Source organism: Dipodomys merriami, unplaced genomic scaffold (genome assembly GCF_024711535.1).
Source record: "Dipodomys merriami isolate MVZ:Mamm:240054 unplaced genomic scaffold, mDipMer1.0.p SCAF_2093, whole genome shotgun sequence".
NCBI lineage: Eukaryota > Metazoa > Chordata > Mammalia > Rodentia > Heteromyidae > Dipodomys > Dipodomys merriami.
The window spans coordinates 42,456-60,071 of record NW_027203486.1 but is presented as its reverse complement, the minus strand read 5'-3'; the positions used below and the strand labels follow the sequence as shown (position 1 = coordinate 60,071).

The 17,616-nt window shown below is 37.7% G+C and overlaps 1 protein-coding gene across 1 annotated transcript in view; it reads left to right on the top strand.

The window, feature by feature from the left end:
* The window catches only part of LOC138833499 (mitogen-activated protein kinase kinase kinase 20-like), a 59,260-nt gene that overhangs the window by 6,338 nt on the left and 35,306 nt on the right, over nucleotides 1–17,616 (top strand). Inside the window, exons 5-8 of the mRNA XM_070031769.1 lie at nucleotides 9,597–9,698; nucleotides 14,380–14,445; nucleotides 16,573–16,601; nucleotides 17,249–17,386. Of these exons, the coding sequence (XP_069887870.1) occupies nucleotides 9,597–9,698; nucleotides 14,380–14,445; nucleotides 16,573–16,601; nucleotides 17,249–17,386 (335 nt within the window). The remainder of the gene's footprint in view (nucleotides 1–9,596; nucleotides 9,699–14,379; nucleotides 14,446–16,572; nucleotides 16,602–17,248; nucleotides 17,387–17,616) is intronic.

The following is a 17,616-nucleotide window of genomic DNA, read 5'->3' as shown; positions in this document are numbered from 1 at the left end:
GATCAACTGCCAGTGGCAGAAACAGAGTGGTACAATTTTGTCATGTTGCTTTTTTCCTGAATGTCCTCTTTCATGTAGTCAGGTTCTGGAAGGCGGGGGCGCTCTGTTTCATGGTCATGTCTTTTCTGACACTCTGGTGGTGTGTACATTCACATGCATTGGTCTTTAGTAGTAGGTTCTTAGATGGGGGTCTTTCATATCCATTTCCTTTTTTTAGATCTGCACTGGAAATGGGGGATATGGCAATTTTTGTCTTAAGCCTGCTATGTCTTATTAATTACTATAAATACCCCTTCATGGATCGTATTTTAGGGGAAACCTTATCTGATCTTTCATATCAGATTTCTAGTTTAAAGTTAAGTCTTTCTCTGGCTTAGTTATCTTATGACTCTTTCCCCCAAGTCCATCATTTTTTAGTTTTTCCTTGTTATGTTTATTTTCTAGTTCTGAATTTAGTTTTCTGATCCTCATTTGTGGTTGGTATTATTCTTCTCTGACAGATATTGCTCCTGTATAACAATGAGATTAGAAACTGCTTCTCTTCTCTTTTACCTTGAGGTTTAATGATTTGGAAAAGGGGATGTTAGCAGAACTAAATCCATGGGTTGTTCATGGAATTTTCTAGTTTTTTTGTCTACTTGTTTGTTTGTTTTTATTGAATGGGGATGAAGAATAGAAAAGGAGACTCAAGTCCTTTTTCCAAGAATCTTCTGTCAGTGCTGAGGCAGATGTGAAACACATTCATTTTTAGCATATTTTATCTGACTCACCTCAGCAGAGAGGGGGGGAAGTGAAGGAGGGAAGGAGAATCCAAGTCACTTAATGAGTAAGCTTGATATTATTTAGTATTCTCAGTCCTTTATTTCCTGCATCTCTTCATCACTTCCTGCTTCTACCTGAAACTACCAATTTGTTTGTTGTTGTTAAATTGGTCATTTCTTTAGTATAGATTTGTATTTGTTTCCCTGTAGAACTGGTAAGTAGGCAATTGCTGGCATATTGTGTGTGTGCCTATCCTGGGACTTGAACTCAGGGCCTCAGTGCTATTTTTGAGCTTTTTTTTTTTTTTTTTAATCAAGGCTATAGCATTCTACTACTTAAGACACAGTTCTATTTCTGGCTCTTGTGGTACAATCTGGAGAAAAGAGTCTCACAGACTTTCTTGCCTGATTGGCTTCAAACCATGATCCTCAGATCTCAGCCTCTTAAGTATCTAGGATTATAGGTGTAAGCTTCCAATGCTTGGCTAAATTGCTGATATTATTTAAACTGCACCAGTTATGAATTATGATGTGATAAAATTATTCTTTTAAAGCTTTCTTATTGGCCTGTGAAGTTGATTATTAAAAAGAGATCTACTAGCCAGACTTTGATGTTTTAAATTAAATTAATATATTTATATTCTTAGAAATATAGATTTGTTGGTTGGTTGGTTGGTTGGTTTTGCCAGTCCTGGGGCTTGAACACAGGACCTGGGTGTTATCCTTGAGTTTATGGGGTATTTTTGCTCAAGGCTAATGGTCTACCATTTAAGTCACAGACCCACTTGTGGCTTTTTGGTGGTTAATTGGAGATAAGAGTATTAGAGATTTTCCTAACTGGGCTGGCTTTGAACCTGCCTCCTGAGTAACTAGGATTATGGTGTGAACCACCTGCAGCTGATTGATTTAACTAGATGTTTGTTTAGTCAAACTTTTTCATTGAACTTTCTGCAGTGTTAGGGCAAAGCCTATTCTATGCAGTATCCATGCCAACCATGTTGAGTTTGGGGTTGAAATGACCAAGCAAGCTAGGAGCAGTGGCACCTACCCTACCTCTTGAATACATGTAAATCTTAATGTGAAGTGGCAGGCAATGGACCTTGTGATCAAGGTCAGCTTAACCTAGATAACCTTGTATGAACCTCCTCATCTGTGTCAGATGTCAGAGACCTGGAGGGAAGACTTTGAATGGCTTGAGTTGAACTTGGATTTTTTTGTTTGTTTGTTAATAGAGAACATTGTTGGAGTCAAGAGCTATTGTCACTCAATTCTGAGGACTCAAAAGTATCAGTTATCAGAATGGTATGGTGGAAAGAACATTGGAATAGGAATTGGAAGTTGGGAGACTGAGTCTTGACTCTGCCATCTTCGCAGATGGGCTCTCATATGAGAATCTCCTTATGTTTCAGATTTTGAAGCATATATAGCAATTTGAGGAATGTCTATGGTTGAAAGCCTGCTGAATTGAGGGTAGTAGTGAGAATCAGTAATATTCTTGCCCAGGTTTGTTTTCATTCCTCCTCTGCTTTCACGATGGCTCAGTCAGCAGAGAGGGCAGGCTATGAGGACTGGCATCTTTGCTACTATAGTTGAAGAGTGCTTGCCCTAGAACAGTGCCTATTCCCACCTCTACAGCATTGGTAAGGGGACTTAGAGACTGCCAGCAGCCTTATCAGCCTGAACTCATAGATGTGATTGGAATAAATATATGCCTCGCTGAGGTTACATTTACACATTTACATATATGTAAACCAGAGAATGGAGAGATATTGAGTGTTCATACACTTCTTATACATCTTGAGCTTATATATTTTTTTAAAGAGAAAAAAAAGGTCCATGGAAAGTAAAAGCCAGGACACAGGTAAAAATCAGCCCAATCCCTGAGGGTGCCTTTGTTACTTTCATACTCATTTACAGCCAAGGGTATTTGACCAGAAGTCCTATCTAACCATTGGCTGATAGTAACCTCTGTGGATAAAAGATAGCAGCTAAAAGGCTAGGCTTATAAATAAAAACAATATTTGAAAAAAAAGAAGAAAGGAAAAAACATAAAACACTGAAAGCAGAGACAGTGTAGGGACACACTATAAGTGAAACAGGTTTAATAAGATTCACCCAAGCAAATAAAATCAGAAATAACATTAGGAGGGTAAAGTGAGAACCTGGAGTTGCTGTGATAAATTATTACACTGTCCAACTAAAGAAAACCTGGGTAAAGAGATAGGAATGTGTAACTACATTCAGGATTAAAAGCTGCCAATGGAAATAGGCCTATAGTATCCCTGGGTATTAATAGATGAAGCTTTCCAAACAGTGTGTTCAGAGAACTAAAGGAAACCATGGTGAAAGAAATAAAGGAAAATCTGAAAACCACGACTTGACAAACAGATAACATCAAGTGTGCAGAAATGATTATTTTTCTAAAATGGACTCATTAGAAATTCTGAAAATAAGAAAGAATAATTAGACATAAATTTTCTGGAATGACTTAAGTTTCAGAGAGCAGAAGAAAAACCTTACGGGGCTTCAATTAAATGAATAGAAATTTATCTAATTCAAATGGAGAAAGCATTTGAGGAAAGTAAAAAATCCTGAGTCCAGCAGGATATTAAGTATACCAACTAATGTATAATAGGAAAGAGAGGAGAAAATAGAAAAATATTTGAATAAGTAATAGCCAAAAAACATTTCTCAATTGAGTAAAATATATCAATCTGCATATCTGAGCACAACAAACCCTGTGCAGAAGCTAGATGCTGGTAGCTCACACCTGTAATCTTAGCTAGTCAGGAGGCTGAGATCTGAAGATTGTGATTCAAAGCCAACCCGGCAGGAAAGTCTTGTGAGTCCAGTTAACCACCAGCAAACTGGAAGTGTTGCTGTGGCTCAAAGTGGTAGAGCATAGCCTTGAGCAAAAAGAGCTCAAGGGCAGTGCCCAAGCCCTTAGTTCAAGCCCCATGACTGACAAAAAACAAAAACAAACAACTACCAAACACTAAGTAGGATAAGTGCATGTGACCTCATACACAAACCACAAACTGTTGATAAAGACAAGGTAAAATCTTGAAAGCAGCAACATAATATAATAACAATATAATCAATGGCTGACTTCTCTTGTACAATAATGGAGACCAGATTGAAATAAACTGACATTTTAAGTGCTAAAAGAAAAAAATCCAAAATTATCTTTAAAAATTAAATTAAAATATATTATTGGATAGAAAATTAGATCATTTGTAGCTAGCAGATGTGGATAGGTTAGAATATGTGCTTTGTGAGCAAGTAGAAGATCCCAGGCTTGATCTCTTATATGAAAAAGAGGGAAGAGAGGATAGTGGGAAGGAGAGAAGGAGGGAAGGAGAAAGGGAGAGAGAAGGAGATTGAGAAGTCCTTCAGACTAAAGGAAATGATGGTAATTAAAAGAAATATGGTATAAGAAATAGTAAAAATGTGGGTTAATAGAAAAGACTTTCAATTTATTCTTGTCTCTCCCCATACCATGTTTGAAAACAAAAAAAATTAAGAATCAAATTTTTGTTGGCTAATTTAATATGTCATAATATAAAAGATGATAGATGGGGGGGGGCTGGGAAGCGTGGCTCAGTGGTAGAGTGCTTGCCTTGCATGCCTGAGGCCCTGAGTTCGATTCCTCAGCACCACATAAGCAAAAAGAAAAAAGCCAGAAGTGGCGCTGTGGCTCAAATGGTAGATCGCTAGCCTTGAGCTGAAGAGCTGAGGGACAGCACCCAGGCCCAGAGTTCAGGCCCCATGACCGGACCCAAAAAAAAGATGATAGACGGAGTTGAGTTATATTGAAGAATAGGATATCTAAATGCCTTATGTCTTATATATATATATATATATATATGTATATATATATATACATATACATATATATATATATTTTTTTTTTTTGGGTCCGGTCGTGGGGCCTGAACTATGGGCCTGGGCGCTGTCCCTCAGCTCTTCAGCTCAAGGCTAGCGCTCTACCATTTGAGCCACAGCGCCACTTCCGGCTTTTTTCTTTTTGCTTATGTGGTGCTGAGGAATCGAACCCAGGGCCTCAGGCATGCAAGGCAAGCACTCTACCACTGAGTCACCTTCCCAGCCCTCTTATGTCTTATATTTTAAGTTAGTATTAATCTGAAGTGATTATGCTAAAAGAAGTCATTCAAGGAGTACAATATAAAAGGAGACCAGGCATAGTTGTGTACAGCTGTAATTCCTACACATAGGAAGATGAGTCATAAGTATTCTAAATTTAAGTCCATCCTGGGATACAGTATAAGGCCCTATCTCAAAAAGTAATCAAGAAAATATAAAGATACACTAGAAATATTAAACACAAACTGGACACTAGTGACACTATTGATCCTAACTTCTCAGAAGGCTGAAATCTGAGGATTGTGGTTCAAAGCCAATCTGGGCAGAAAAATCTATGAGATTCTATCTCAGACTAACCAGCCAAAATGCTGGACTGGACTAGCAGACTGGCTTAAGTGGAAAGACACTAGCCATGGGCAAAAAAGCTGAAAGCATAAGACCCTGTGTTCAACCCTGGATATTACCATACACACATTCACGTGTGCATGTACATCCACATGCACACATGCACGCACACACACAAGAAAAAGAAAATAAATACAATACAAAAAGAGGGCAGTGCAGGAGGAGCTGAAGACTGAGAAGGACGGGAGAAATAGGTAACAAATAGATGCCAAATACTTCAATAATTACATTAAATGTGAATGTCTAAACATCCTTGTCAAAAGGCAGAGACCGTATGACTGTATATTAACAGCAAGTTCTAACTACATACTGTCTTTAGGAGATAGTTCCCTTAGAGTCAAAGACACAAATAGGATAAAAGTAAGAGGGAAAAATAAGGAAATATTATGCAAACAGTAACCTGTAGAGATCTATAGTAATTAGTAATCTAGACAAAGTAGACATAAAACAAAAAATTTAGAGAACAGTTAGGGTACTGTTTATAATGATAAAGGGGTTCATATATCAGGAGTTTATAACAATTTTATATATATATATATATATATATCTAACAGACTCATAAAATATGTGAAGTAAAAATTGACTAAATTAAAAGGTGATTCAGAATTAATAGACAATTGAGCAATAATCCATTTCAGTCTTTTCCATGATTGATATAGTAAACAGAATTAGCAAGGAAACTTCAGGAATGCTCTCAACCAACTAACTGTATACTTAATTCACATACTACAGAACACACCACCCAACAAAGAATACATATTTGTAATACTTTTTCTTCAGGATACTTTGTAAGTAAGGCCACTAGGTAAGAATAGATATTGTTTAAAAAGAAATAATACCAATCCTGCCCATAGGCTCTTAGAAGGTAGAGGAGTTCTGTAAAACCAGTATTATCCCTTTATCAAAGCCACACAAAACATATACTAATAGTCATAAAAATAAATGCAAAAACCTTAGCCCATGGAAATACTGAAGGAATAAATGGCATAGATTTTGCACAGACTCCAATATATGTGAATTCTATGTGTGTGTCATACATATTATATATTTTATATAGTTATGTATTAGATATATGCATCCTATACATATATAGTTCACTCATTCATATATGACCTTTACATATAAACTCATATTTGGATTTAAAAATGCAAAAAATCTTAACTACTTTAGCATATCTAATCTAGCCATAGATGGTCGTCTACCATGGCCAAATGGAATTTGTCCCGAGAATACAGGGTTCAGAATACATCTGAAATTGGTTAATATAAAGCACAAGGCAAAAACTTTATATAAATGTTTCATGACACAGAAAAAAATATTCAACAGACTGTAACACCTATCGGCAATTTAAAAAAAAATCTCAACAGACTAGAGATAGAAAGGAGAGTTCTGCCAACATGAGAAATAGCATCTAAAAAATTCCACAGAGAATACCATTTTTGTTGTTGTTGTTGTTGGTCGTGGCTCTGGAACTGGGCACTGACCCTCAGCTCTTCAGCTCAAGGCTAGTGCTCTACCACTTGAGCCACACCGCCACTTCTGGTTTTCTGGTGGTTAATTGGAGATAAGAGTATCATGAACATTCCTGCCCGGGCTGGCTTTGAACTGTGATCCTCAGATCTCAGCTTCTTGAGGAGCTAGAATTATAGACCTGAGCCACCAGCACCCAGCTGATAATAGCATTTTTAATAGTAAAGCTTCCTGTTTCTCCCAAGCCTGAGAACAAGAAAGGGAGGTTCTACTCTTACCACATGTATTCAGAAGTGGGTGGAAGGTTCTAGCCAGTCAAATTAGGCAGAAAAAAGAAAATGAAGGACTTCATATTGGAAAGAAAAAAGTAAAACTATCTTAATGACAACTTGTATCCTCAGTATTCCACACAAAACAGTCCTGTGACACATTTTTAAAAATCACAGGGATTGAAAGGCAATATCAAAAATCAGTTGTTTTTAATGCTTTAGAAGTGAACAACCTAGAGATAAAATTAAGAAAGAACTCCACTCACGATGCCTTCAAAAAATGAAATAATTGAGTAATGAATTTTACAAATGAGTGTAAGATTTAAACATAGAGGATGGTGAGAAAAATTAAAGATCTAAATAAATAAACATTACATGTTTATGATCTGGAAGATTGAATATTATTGGTCATGACTGTTCTTCCCAAAGTGATCTATAAATTCAACATAATTGCTGTGTTAATCTCAGTTGATAGTTCCATACAAATTTATAAGCCAATCTTAAACTGTACATGGAAATGAAAAAAGAACTAGAAATAACCAAGTCAGTCTTTTAAAAAGAACTAAAAAGAACTAAAAAGAACTAAGCTTGAGGCTAGCCCAAGGGAAAATATTTGTGAATGATCAGCTATTAATGGCATGATGGTATGTGCCTATTATCCAGTTACATGGGAAACTGAGATTGGGGAGTTGGGGCTTCAGTTCAGTCCAGGCAAAGAAGTTTGTGAGTCTCCACATCAACTGAAGGAGCTGGGCATGATATTGTACGCCTGTCACCTTAGCTATCAGGAAATGTAATATAGGAGTACCAAAGTTCAGACACAAACCTAAACTAGTGCAAAGAAGATCTGGTGGCATGACTAACAGATAAACACATGCCTAGCCAGTATGAGTTCAAACTATGGTACTACATTTTTTAAAACGGGATTACAAGATATGCTAGAATTGTACCCTATTGATTATGGCACCAGAAAAAACATAATGCAAAAGCTAATATCAAGTGTTGGCAAAGATGTGGAGAGACTGAAACCCTCATTTACTGCTGCTGGCATCATTAAATGATACAGACTCTTTGCAATGCAAGCTGATAGTTTCTAACCTTGCCCTGTGACCTACAGTTTTACAATCTGACAGTTTCTAAACTTGCCCTGTGACCTGCAATTCTAATCTCAGTAATATGTGTATCCAAGAGAAATGAACACATTCCCCCTGCAGACTTGAATGTCCATTATTCATAATAACCTCAAACCTGGAACAATCCAAAGGTCTGTCAGCTAGTAAATGTATATCCATACAAAGGAATAAAATTCATCTACGTAAAGTAATGAAGTTTAGCTCCATGCCACAATGTGAATACACAATGAAAATACTACATTTAGGGAATGAAGTTAGACACCAAGACCACAGTTGGTATGGTCCCATTTGAAGCACCCTGAAAAGGCTAAGTTGTAAAAAGGGAAGGCAGCTCCCAGGACCAGTGTGAGGACTGGGAGGAACGCTGGGAGGAGGAGTTAGGGATAGTAAGAAAGATCTAAGACTGTGTTATGGTAGTTACTGCCCAGCCCTGGAATTTCACCACTGAGATCTGGTGGATTTTATGGCATGTAATTTTACTTTAAAGCCATTTTGAAAGGAATTTTCTCACTTTCTTGAGGTTTTGTCCTGAAATTTGGAAAACTCTGTAACCAGGATTTGATTCATTGACATGGCTATATACTCTGATTGAACATTATTTGTCATAATAATAACTTTTTAAAGAAATATCTATTTATATACCTGTGATTATTTCCAGTACATTAATCCACACCTTTTTATGTTTCTCAGTTTCAGCTAAATAAATGGCTTTTGATTCTCCACTGAAGTTTTCTGTTCATTCTGTGGCAGCCTTGTCTTTGATAGACCTTTTTCTAGGATGACATTAACTTTTTTTTTTTTTTTTTTGGCATGGTGAGGGGGATGGGTAGTGCTGGTTCTGGGGCTTAAACTCAAGGGCCTTGCACTCTCACTTGGCTTTTTTGCTCAAGGCTGATGCTTTACTGCTTGAACCACATCCCCAACTTTCAACTTTGTGCTGATTTATTGGAGATAAAAATCTAACAGACTCTTCTGCCCCAGCTGGCATCAAACCTCTGTCTCAGGATTTTAGGCATGAACTACCAGTACCTGGCAATTTTTAATTTTTTACTTTAATTTTTATTTATTTATTTAGATATTTGTTGATCATGGGGCTTGAACTCTGGGCCTGGGCACTGTCCCTCAGCTCTTCAGCTCAACACTGTCACTCTACCACTTGAGCCACAGCACCACTTTCGGTTTTCTGGTGGTTTATTGGAGATAAGAGTTTCATAGACTTTCCTGCCTGGGCTGACTTTGAACCTTGATCCTCAGATCTCAGCCTCCTGAGTAGATAGGATTATAAGCATGAGCCACTGGCGCCCGTCCCCAGCAATTTTTTAGAAACTTTGTTATATATAATTTTGATGTCTTTTCCTAAGGTCTCTAACATGTTTTTTCAATAGAGCTATAAAATCCTATTTCTGAAATGTAATTTGGTTTTAATTATGTACTTCTTTGTCCTTTTAAACTAGAATATGCTTCTCTGGGGTCGCTGTATGATTATATCAACAGTAACAGAAGTGAGGAGATGGACATGGATCACATCATGACGTGGGCCACCGACGTAGCCAAAGGTAATGCTGCCTTGCCGTATCCTACAGAATTCCTATAGAATTGGCACATGGAGATTTATGTCAGAAAGCTTCTTCTGTGTCTTTAGATATTCTTTTTGTTTAGACCACCAACTTACTGAACAGATATTTTAAAACGTATTTTAGGTCATTGCCTTTCTACTCCTGAATGCCTTTTCTGTCTCTCTCTCTCTCTCTCTTTTCCTTCTTTACTTCAACTTGGACAAAACCAGCAAACCCAGATTAGATATTTTTGCTGTTTCTCTGACGTAATCGATAAACTTGCTTAACGTATCAAATGGGAAAAAATATCAAAATTCTGTTCTTGTTCTGGAAGTCTCTAAAAAGTCTCTGGAAGTATCTAAAAACATAATGTGTCATAGGATTAGTACTCTTCATTTTGTATACAGAATAATATAATAGTAACCACTTTCTAAAAATTTTTAATGGTTCTACCGTATAAAAGTGACTCCAATTTTATTTTGTATTTAATGTAAGCTTGGATACCACCCTCGGAAATGAAATATTTTTTACCACACAAAATCTCTAAACAAGGTGCCTAGTTCTTTTCTCTCCACAAATTCCAGCAGAGACTCATGCTTTCTAAAGCAGTTCAAATTCCATTTATTTTTATCTTTTTTTTCCATTTTCCTAACTGAACAGTTTGGGGTTTTATTTATAACCATCATAGTTGCTTTGGAAACAACTTGATCTGAGTAATGAGTGCTGATAGTTACATTTGTATTCTAGCAACCTCTAGGAAGCAAGTGTGTCCATATTTTACTGGGGCAATTAACTTCTTTGCATCTTATTACTTCTTTCTCTACAAACATCTCTTTACAAAGCAAATATAATGTTCCTTGGCATTCTGTAAGGGGAGTAGTCCAGGCTTTGCTTTCACTGCAAGGCAAAGCCACACAGTGACTTCCAGAAATAATAGTTTTTCTTTGGGTATATTTCCTTGACTATTTTGTTTCCTCTGTACCTGTCATATTCTTGAAAAGGGTCTGTGGGGGAGAAAACATTGCTTTCAAAGTTTTATGTAAGATGCTGCTATTGTATGGTAAATTATTATAAGAAAAGTAAGCAGTCAGAAGCTGGTGGTTCATACCTGTAATCCTAGCTAGTCAACAGGCTGAGGTCTGAGGATTGTGGTTAGCAGTAGCCTGGGCAGGAAAGTCCATGAGACTCTTTAATCTTCAATAAACAAGGAGAAGGCCAAAAGTAGAGGTATGACTCAAGTGGTAGAATGCATGCCTTGAGCTAAGGGGTAGTGCCCAGGCCCTGAGTTCAAGCCCCAGGAAAAAGGAGAAGGAGAAAGAGAAGGAGAAGGAAGAAGAAGAAGAAGAGGAGGAGGAGTTGGAGGAAAAGGAAGAGGAGGGGGAGAGGGAGGAAGAAGAAGCGAGGGATCAAGGAGGAGTGGAGGAGGAGGGAATGGGGGAGACAGAGGGGGAGGGATAGCACCTAGGCCCTGAGTTCAAGCCCCAGTATGAATAAGAAAGAAGAAAGAAGATGGAGGAAGAGAAGGAAAAAGAGGAGAAGAAGAAGGAGGAGGGGGGGAGGAAAAGGGGGAAAAGAGGGGGGAGGGGAGGGGGAAGGGAGAGTAACAACTCTATGTTTAGGATGGAATACTCAAAGCTTTGGTTGGGTTAATGAACTTAATCATGTATTCATGTATCAAGCATCCCAAATCAGCCTGAAAATTTCATAGTCTTCAAGACAGTTTCATGAAACATCATAGTTACTTCTTGGCATCTCAGGAACTATTGGGAGCTGCCTGCAGCATTGAGGAAATGTACTATACTTGCATAATGTAAATGTACATGCGTGCAGTCCTTGTCTTGGGGCACTTTACCTTACAGACATCAACTTGTGTGATTGCTCAGGCAATGACACCTCACCATTTATTATTCAATGGCACATAAGATGGAGGGACAGCAGACAAATCAATTGCCATGGGCCACTGTTCTTCCAGCTGTGCTCCACCTCAGGCCCTAAGTCCAGGCATGTAACAACACCACCCACCCCTGTGCTGCCACATTATCCCTGACCAAGGGACAAGTCTCTTGGCTCCAGAATAGCTCTGCCATCATCTGAAGTTTCTCAAGAGGACTGGCACTGTGCAGGGAAGAGAAGAAACAGGATTAAGTAGCGAACTGGAACCAGAGGTCCTGAATAGGAGAGAAGAACAGGAGTAGATCCCCTGAACAGAGTCCAAACCTGAAAAAATAATAAAGTCCCTCTGGCATGATTGGTGAGTTGATCTGAAAGACAAGTGCTAATATGCTTGGCTTCAGCTGACAAGAGGCTTATCTATGTAAGTCATATGTAACATTGAAAAATCCTTTTGGATAATCTATAAATGGAGATGATCTATAAATGGAGAACGAAGTCAATGCTTTTGGAGTGACTTCTGCCCTATAGAAGGTATAGAAGTTAGAGATTAAGTAGGAAAACTTGACTTTGTTGACCCTGTTTCAAATCTAGCCTGTGCCTTTCAGTTTGACCAGGATTGAAACCACTGAAGTAACAGTATGTTGAGAAATCAAAGAATGAATAATTCATCCTAAATAAGAGCTGACTCTTGCTTTTTTGAACTAGGCATTCCTCAACATCATCGCTGTTGACAGAGTATAGCCTCAAATCGAAAAAGGATTCTCTTCCTTGAAGAGTATGGGGGTGGGCCACAAAGACATCTGAATTTACTGCAGACCACACTACACTTGGGGCAGATCAGCCTGGATCTACAAAATCTCCCCATATCAAATATTTTAAAGGAACTTTGAGTATCTGATGAAAATATTCTTCCATCTTTTTATTTAAATTTTTTTTTGTTGGTCATGGGGCTTGAACCTAGGGCCCGATCAGTCTTTTTAATGGTTTGTAATAAAAACAAGAGAGGTAGTTCTACAAGAACATGGAGGAGGTTTTATTTATTTTTTGTTATATTAGAGTTTGAACTCAGGGCCTCATACTTGCTCAGCTGGCACTGTCACTTGAACCACACTTCCAGCTCTGCTTTTCTGCCAGTTTTTTCATGATGGAGTCTGAACATTTTTTTCTGCCCAGGTCTTTTTTTCCCCTGCAGACTTCTAGTCTCCTGAGTAGCTAAGATTACAAATGTAAGCCACTGGCACCCAGTAACTTAAATAGAATTTTTATATGATTGCAATTACTATAGCAATAATGTGCTAAATTCTGTATAAGTATGTTTGTGTGTGTATGACTTCAGCCCTGTCCAGTATATATACATACATACATATAAAGGTATGTGTATACACACAATACACACATACATGTACACAAATAAGTTATGGTACTTTTTCTTATAGTAATCTGCCATGAGGAAGAAAGTACCTTTATTTTAAGCTTTCATACTTAAATCATGGGTTTTGAAATCCTTATTTGTCAGCAAATACTGAAAGTGTTTATTTCTACCTCTACCAGTAGTTAAATAGTCTTCCTGAAAAATCATTCAGGAATTTGGTTCTAAACAAATTAGAAGTAATTATGACATCGCATCATAAAGTTTGTTAAATGCTACTCAAATTGCAGTTTTTCCAGTTTGAAATATGTAGGACTTCGTATTAAATGAGATTCCATGTATCCCAATTATACTTTGCTGAATACCACTTAAGTTGCCAATACTTTTGTTAACTTGTTTCTTTTCATTGATATTGTTATATAGCATGGGCTTCCTTTTTTAATTTTTTTACTCTTTCATGATTTCTCAAAATATAATAACCTGAACAGGAGAAGAGTTGATCATTAATAAATTAACCTTTATAAAATTAAAATGTCCTATAAATGTTAAAAACCCAAACCTAGTTATTAAGTTAACGTGTATGGATAGATCATTATTAAAAGAGACCTGTTTGATTTGGTGGAGAGAGAGACTATTTTTTCATTGTTCAGAAAACAGAACTTAAGAAATGAAGGGAGAGGAAGTATTTCATTAAAAAAAGTTTGTTTCTTTATTCTACGTGAGTAGATAGCACATAAGTACAGAAAGAATCAAACATTTTTGAACATTGCCCATGCAATATGTCTTTTATAAAGTGTAATTTTTATTTAAAATAATAAAACTTGTTAACTTATATATTTATTTACAGGAATATCATGAATGATAAAATAATTAGAGATAATTTTGTTTGTGTCAAGACATTTTTGTGAAGATAATAAAATATTTAGTTACTACTATGTATTTTTCCATCAGAAGATCACAAAACCCTTAACCAGCCATAACTAATCAATCCTCCAGCTCCTCACCCCTACCCTGTCTTTGCTCACAGCTCTTTTGAATGAATACAGAGAAAGTGAACTAAGCTGCAATTAGATAACTGTGGCCATCCAGATGAAAACTGACCACCTAGTCAAAACTTTGGCAGATATAGAAGGCCCTTCCTAGCATAATACCTTAGTTACAGAGCACCAATTATGGTAGTTACTAAAGCTATTTTCATGAAGATTCTAAAAGATTAGGTGTCCTGATTAGGTATTTTAAGAAACTAGCTCTATTCCCAATCAAATTGCATATAAATTTTACTAAAATTATATGACTAATGTAGAACTCTATGGTGTTTCTGTTACAAATACCATGGAAAAATAGGATATATGGATTTAGTTTCTGCCACAGAGTTGCTGGGAAATACTAATAGGCCTTTTTTCCTTCTTGCATGAAAAGGAATGCACTACTTACACATGGAGGCTCCTGTCAAGGTGATTCACAGGGATCTCAAGTCAAGAAATGGTAATGTAGTCATATGTGTTTTCTTTTACCTGTTTCTCAATAAGTGGCATGTACCTGTACATAGGGATAAGAATGGTGCTTTCTCTTGTAACTTATAGTTTGACTTACCATGAAATCTTTCCACTTTCAGTAAATATCAGAAATCAAAATATTAGTTGAAGAAGCTGCCTGCTGCTCTGAAGTATGAATAGCACAGACTGTGTATATTGGATTGATTATGTCTCTTTTTTTTCTATTATAAGAACTGTTTAGCTGATACCTTTCAGCCAAATTTTTAACACATCTCTGTTTTCTGAATGAGGTACTGCTGGGTCAGAGTGGACAGAGTGTATTTTTAGTCTTCTATTTTTAGATGGTTCTCTAGGCCCACAATCTTGAGTTTTGTTACTCCTGAATTGTATGGTGAAAAATTCTTCATGTCACTTGTGCCCATTTCTTGGAGAAGGGCCCCCAAATGATTGGCATGCTTGTGGGTTTCTTCTCTCTGTTCCCCCGGAGTTTATTTATCATCCTTTGGAGTGTGAGCATTTTAAAATAACTTGGAGGATTAGACATTACCTCCAAGTAGGAATGGTAACAGGATTTCTTCCATTACATCATTTCAGAGTTATTGGAGAAAGGCAATAGGATTATTTAGCTTGAACAGAACTAGTTAAAGAAACAACAGAGTGGCTACTTAAAAAGTAATTGGGGGCTGGGAAGGTGGCTCAGTGGTAGAGCGCTTGCCTTCCATGCCAGAGGCCCTGGGTTCGATTCCTCAGCACCACATAAGCAAAAAGAAAAAAGCCAGAAGTGGCGCTGTGGCTCAAGTAGTAGAGTGCTAGCCTTGAGCTGAAGAGCTGAGGGACAGCGCCCAGAGTTTAGGCCCCACGACCGGACTCCCCCCCCCCCAAAAAATAAAAAGTAATTGGATGGGGGTGGGGGGACAACCTTACTATCAATGAATAATTTCTGTGCTTTCTAAATGGGTCTCAGTAATGAGAAGAACCATTGGTTTTCTTTTTTCTTTTTTAGGAAACCTTTAGACCACTGAAGGTAAAATGGATATTTGCTAGTAGTGTGGTCCTTAGAATAGGTAGTGAGGACAAGGAGATGAAGAAGACCCAGGGATGTACCTGATGGGGGATGGGAAGGCCAAACAGGGAAAGTTGTTGGCAGTTGCTACTCATCAGTGGTCCCACAACACACACAGTAACCCTATCAGGTGGCTCTACCTAGTTATCCTGCCCTCTTCCAGGTCATCACTTAGCCTTTGCCTCTTCTTAAACAGAAGCTTCCTGGAACTAAACACTTGTGAGACATACTTGGCTAATGGGAACTCATTAGGAAATAGTCTAAAATCTACTAGGATGTATCAGAGTTGTATGAGTATAAATTTTCAGTTACTGCTCAGAATTTCAATCTAAAGGAATCATTTGACTTTAGTATATTCTAAATCTTCCATAGGAAATTAGTGATTAATTAAATCAATAATTAAGCCCATGATTAATAAAGGAAAATGTTAGCCAGGCACTGGTGGCTCATGCCTGTAATCCTAACTACTCCAGAGGTTGAGATCTAATTACAGTTTAAAGCCAGCCTAGGGGAAGAAACGTCTGTGTGAATCTTACCTCCAGTTAACCAGAAAAAAAAAACTAGAAGTGGTAATGTAGCTGAAATGGTAGAGCACCAGCCTTGAATGAAAAACCCAAGTGAAAATTGAAGGCCCTGAGTTCAAGCCCCACTACAAGCACAAAAATAAGTAAATAAAATAAATGGAAAATATCAATTACCCATATACACAGCATGAAGGTTATATAACAGCACTATTTTTTAAATACTATAGCTTGTGAGGGGGGCATTTTGTGGTGGTACTGGGGATTAAACTCTGGGGCTTTATAGGTACTAGGCAGGCTCTGTACCACTTGAGCCATGTCTCCAACCCTATGTATTTGATAGGTATGCATATATACTCACAATGAAGGCATCTAGGCTTAACTTTTTGTGAATTTTCCCTAAGAGAAGGAAGAAGACTTTAATTTTCTATATTCTATACTTTTATATTAAAGCTGGATATAATAGATTCTGCTTTTGTTTAGTATACAACTATTCAAACAAAATAATGATAGTCATATCTTTTTTCTTTAGTTGTTATAGCTGCTGATGGAGTATTGAAGGTAAGATTCTCTCCTTTAATTTAAAAAATTGATAGGGCTGGGATGGTGGCTCAGTGGTAGAGTTTTTGCCTCACATGCATAAGGCCCTGGGTTCAATTCCTCAGCACCACATAAGCAGAAAAAGCTGGAAGTGGCGCTGTGGCTTAAGTGGCAAAGTACTAGCCTTGAGCTGAAGAGCTGAGGGACAGCGTCCAGACCCAGAGTTCAAGCTCCACGACCAACAAAAAAAATAATGAGTTAAACAACCAGGTGCAGGTGGCTCACACCCATATCCTTACTACCTAGGAGACTGAGATCTGAGGATCAAGATTTGAAGCCCACTGGGGCAGCAATGTCCCTGAGACTTATCTCCAGTTAACCACCAAAAAAAAAAAAAAAAAAAGCCAGAAATGGAGCTGTGGCTCAAGAGGTAGAACACTAGCCTTGAACTCAAGTCCAGTGCCCACACCCTGAGTTTAGGCCCCAGGACACTTTCTCTCTCTCTCTCTCTCTCTCTCTCTCTCTCTCTCTCTCTCTCTCTCTCTCTCACACACACACACACACACACACACACACACAAACTTGTGGTTAATTTCTGTTCATTTCAGTTTTTCATATTCCCATATTATAGGGCAGTAGGAAGCTGATTCTGGTTCTTCTGTTCTCAGATTTGTGACTTTGGTGCCTCACGGTTTCACAACCATACAACACACATGTCCTTGGTTGGAACTTTCCCTTGGATGGCTCCAGAGGTTATCCAGAGTCTCCCTGTGTCTGAAACCTGTGACACATATTCCTATGGTGTGGTAAGTTTGTTTCTCATTTCTTATTTTCCAAAGTACATACATAGAGCAATCAGCCTAAAGAATAAAGATGGTACCATCTTAACCTAGTTTCACTTGAGATATGACTGCTCTTTCTGGAGGCATGCCTAGAGCAGGGGCACAGGAAGAGAACTTCCTGATTGCCAAAATGTTCTGATCACTTTTATGTATCCAAGTTATTTGAGAAAAAGAAAAAGAAAAAAATTAGATTG